This window comes from Engraulis encrasicolus, chromosome 7 (genome assembly GCF_034702125.1).
Source record: "Engraulis encrasicolus isolate BLACKSEA-1 chromosome 7, IST_EnEncr_1.0, whole genome shotgun sequence".
Taxonomy (NCBI): Eukaryota; Metazoa; Chordata; class Actinopteri; order Clupeiformes; family Engraulidae; genus Engraulis; species Engraulis encrasicolus.
This window is the reverse complement of record NC_085863.1, coordinates 41,551,318-41,555,586: the sequence shown is the minus strand read 5'-3', so window position 1 is coordinate 41,555,586 and position 4,269 is coordinate 41,551,318. Positions and strand designations below refer to the sequence as shown.

Genomic DNA, 4,269 nt, shown 5'->3' with positions numbered 1-4,269 from the left:
TTCCTTTTTTTGCATTAGATGGAAAATGAATTTACTCATATCTCAGCCATCTCTACAAAACAAGGAGCTTGAAATTACAGCTCGAAAAAAGCATGCCAAAATGTGAATTCTGGGGAAAAAACACAACAGCGGAAAAAAATCTGACCATAGACTGGCTACCAAGAAACACTTTAGAGGAAAATTTGAATTACGTATGCAAAGATGGAAAAATCCCACTCATTATCTGCCCCATGTACTGTATGCATCTTTGCACACGAAGTGACAAGAACTCGCAGTAGCTACATGTGAAGCTGCAGTGGGCCATGCGCCCATTACCTGGAACAGGGGCGTAGCAGCAAATTGTGGGCCCTATGTGCAATCAGCTCCAATGGACCCCCCAGCCATATACGTATATTCTACATAAATTAGACAGTGTGGGGCCCCTATAAACACAGGGCTCTGTTGACTCAGTTACACTTTACCCCCTAGTACGACACCCCTGACCTGGACCAACGTCAGCCATCCAGACACGATCCAGGGAACATCCAGGTATCACCGCGGCACTAAAGCACTCAGGTGCTTCACCTTTGACACGGCTAACGAGGGAGGTAAATGCACCCTAATGAGGCAAACACGCTAAATGGAGCCTATCACACACAATTCCTGTCTGACACCCCACTTATCTACATCCATGGATGTGTTTGCTCATGATACTTCTCTTTTCCGCTGAGCAAGCAGGAATAGGAGCCATGCAGGAGGGCCATGGAGCGCGCTGGAGCGCGATGGCTGAAGGGGGTATATAAGGCCTGTGCTCCTGTTGTTCGACCTTAGCCTTCTTCTCCACCTCCACCTCCATCCAGAAGAACATCTCCATCTCCATCTCCATCTCCTAACCCAGGTGAGACTTGAGGGCGTAGAGTGTTCTACTCTTCTTTTCTCTTTTCTACTCCACTCTTCTCTCTTCTCTTTTGCAACCACTAACAAGGGTGAGGCATGACACACTCTCCGTCAGGGCACAATTGAGTTGAAGTTGTGGCGTTACAAGTCTGGAAAAGCTGCTATCTTTCGCAACACCTTTGATGGGCTTAGACTTAATTAGTGGTCTACTGGCTTCTGGGAAAGAAATTGACATTCTATGCACGCCAAAGCTGATGACAGAGCTTACTTGTGAGCTTTTTTCTAAATCTGGCAAGCCGTTAGGCACAGACACATCATGCTGAATATATCTTTCTTTTGCACTGAAAGAGAATGATTAGGGGGTGTTCAAGCAAGACCGCAAGAGAAGTGCTATAGTGCAAAGAATGCCAACTGTGCGGCTTCGGATGCTCCCGACACATGTGGTACGGTAAACATATAAGTCTGATGCATTTAAATCATACATCTTATTATTTTCAACTGAGCTGCTTAAGGAGCAATCAAGATCAAGTGATCATTTGATATGTGGAAAGTTGTCGTCCAGAAACGTATTTAGCGTGTAGAGAAAGATCTGTGACTAGAGCAGCTTGGTATGAATAAAAATGAGTGAATACATTTACACATCAAAAGAGCGGGTCTGTTTTAGTGAGCCCCAAAATATTGGGTCTCACTGAAACATAGGCCATGCTTTCTCGGACACTGTTTGCATAGGGCTGTGCATCAACAGCATTTGCGTACAGAGCGCAGTAACACATTAACTTGGGGCAGAATGGGCTAATGGGTAAGGAGTGTTGCAGGTGTGATTCCCATATGGACCAGTACTAAAAATGTGGATGGAGGCGTGAACAAACACCCTCTCCTCCTACGGGTTGGGTTGGTGTCCCTGTAATCCACTTTATGTTGCTCTGTGATTCACTTAATGTTGTTCTGGTCAAGAATCAAATCGTAATTGTTATAATAACATTTCCTATACTGCTGCAATGACCTTGATGTGAAAAAAGCCTTTCATATTTGGGTTATTTTGCATATTTTTTGACAGGTCTGTTCCAACTCATGTTTGTAAAGATTCAATTCTCATTCATCCAGGTTATGTTATCCAAAGAGTTTACTTGTAAACAGCTGCTCTTGCTGCATACAACAAATCGCTTTGAAATCCTCCAGTTAGACAGTGTTTTGCTGCTGGCAAAACAAGATGAAATCCAAGCCACTCTTAGGTGCAAAAAAGTAAACAAACCCCTCACATCGGCTTCGCAATATTAAACCTAAAAGAGCCCAACTTATTTCTGCAGTCCTTCTTTGTGGAGGCAATATGGGTCTTATTAAACAAATATTTTGTTAGTCCTGAAGAAGACTTCATGCAGCTGTGCGTGGATTTTGTTTTTAATATAGGACTTCTCCACAATAATTAAGACATTTTAACTAAAGGAGTTGCTTAGTCAGTGAATATTTTTTCTCTTCTATTACTGTACTTCATTCTTTGAAAAGTGTGCACTCTAGTGAGTTGCTTTAAATCTCATTGTGCAAATGCATAGTGTAAATTGTACATGTGAATAGTGACAATAACTGGCATTCTATTCCTATCCTATCCTATGCTATCTTATCCTATTCCATTTAAAAAAATCTTACTCTCCTCTATTCTTTTCTTTTCTTTTGTATTGTATTGTATTGTATTGTATTGTATTCTATTCTATTCTATTCTATTCTATTCGGTGGAAACATTTTCTGAGTCTGTGTTATTTGTTGGTTGGTTTGCTTGCAGCCCAGCCCTTTTCTGCCATGGCTCTCTGGCTCCAAACAGCTGTTCTGCTAGTGGTGGCGGCCCTGTCGGCCACCGGAGGAGACGCCATGGGCACCCAGCACCTGTGCGGCTCTCACCTGGTGGACGCCCTTTACCTGGTGTGTGGCGACCAGGGATTCACCTACAAACCCACAAGAGATGTGGTGGACCCCCTGCAGGGTAAGACATCTGAAATATAGCCTAGAAATGAACCTATTAAGACCAGGGGGTTATTCCAAATGGTAGCCCTTATTTTACTGTTACAATCTATTAACACTAATACATACACTGCTAATGCCTGTCTGAGTAACTTGCAATGTATGTACTAAGCAAAATCAAACATTTGTTAGGTTCTTACTAAGATTACATTGGTAATAAATTCCTAATTGTACATGAACAAGACATTGACAAAACAGGTTAGACTGTGGAGAATTTTGAACGATTTCTTGAGCACATAATATACACTAAGTTGGGTCGTACATAAATTGGCAGAAAACAAAATGTCAACACGGCAATGGTAAATGGGAAAACATATCATTCCAATTATTTTTTACAGTAATATCGTGAGTCGCTTTGGTTAAACAAATGTCTGCCAAATGCTATGTAATGTAATGTAATGTCATATGAATATCTGTCACCGTTTGTCTGTTGTCTTGTCTGTAGCTCTGTTGTCTCCCAAGGCGGCGGCGGCCCAGCAGAATGAGGTGGCCGACTCCTACAAAGACGTGGAGGAGATGATCATGAAGAGGGGCATCGTGGAGGAGTGCTGCCATCAGCCCTGCAACGTCCTCAACCTCCAAGCCTACTGCAGGTCCTTCCACAACTGAGTCATCCGAAAGCAAACAGAAACCCATGATGAAAAGAAGAAGGAGAAAAAAAAGAAGAAGAAGAAGAAGAAGAGGGGGAGGGAAATGGCCCTGTTCATGCTTTTAAAATAAATCAATAAGAGCCCAACAGTCATTAGGAGAAGAAACCTGTGCAGGCCATTTAATAAAGCTTTTTATCATCGTTTATATTTGATTGAGTTGAATTGTTTGTGTGTGTGTGTGTGTGTGTGTGTGTGTGTGTGTGTGTGTGTGTGTGTGTGTGTGTGTGTGTGTGTGTGTGTGTGTGTGTGTGTGTGTGTGTGTGTGTGTGTGTGTGTGTGTGTCCGTACATCTACATGTACTGTATGTGCATGTGTGCATGCGTAGTGTACATTATGAATATGGAGTTGATGGAAATGTGGATGAAGGGCATTGGCCTCAGTGCCTATCTACACTAGCAACATGGGAAATGGGAGTCACGACTCCATAAAACCAAAATAGGCAGTTTGATATATTCACATCAATTTAGCTTGAATCTGTGTTTTATTTATTTATTCAATTATTATTTGGGGTTTTTAAGCCTTTGAGACTATGAAAATGAGTCTGTGAGAAAGACAGGGGAGCATCGGGAAATAACCTCAGGCTGGTATGGAGCCTGAGTTCCCAGCACAACAGCACCGTGCCTCGGCTGTTTGAGGCAAGGCCAGATTTGACTGTATTCAGTAGTTTCCATTTTCAAACATTTGGACAGTGATTATCAGAATGACCTAATCTTGATTTTTGAGCCACAGC

At 42.4% G+C, this 4,269-nt stretch overlaps 1 protein-coding gene across 1 annotated transcript; it reads left to right on the top strand.

Moving 5' to 3' along the window:
- Nucleotides 1–797: 797 nt before the first annotated feature.
- ins (preproinsulin) lies at nt 798–3,682 on the top strand. Its single transcript, XM_063202554.1, has 3 exons — nt 798–877; nt 2,654–2,851; nt 3,335–3,682. The coding sequence occupies exons 2-3, from the start codon at nt 2,671–2,673 to the stop codon at nt 3,496–3,498; spliced, it is 345 nt and encodes a 114-aa protein (XP_063058624.1). The 5' UTR covers nt 798–877; nt 2,654–2,670; the 3' UTR covers nt 3,499–3,682.
- The last annotated feature ends 587 nt before the right edge of the window (nt 3,683–4,269 follow it).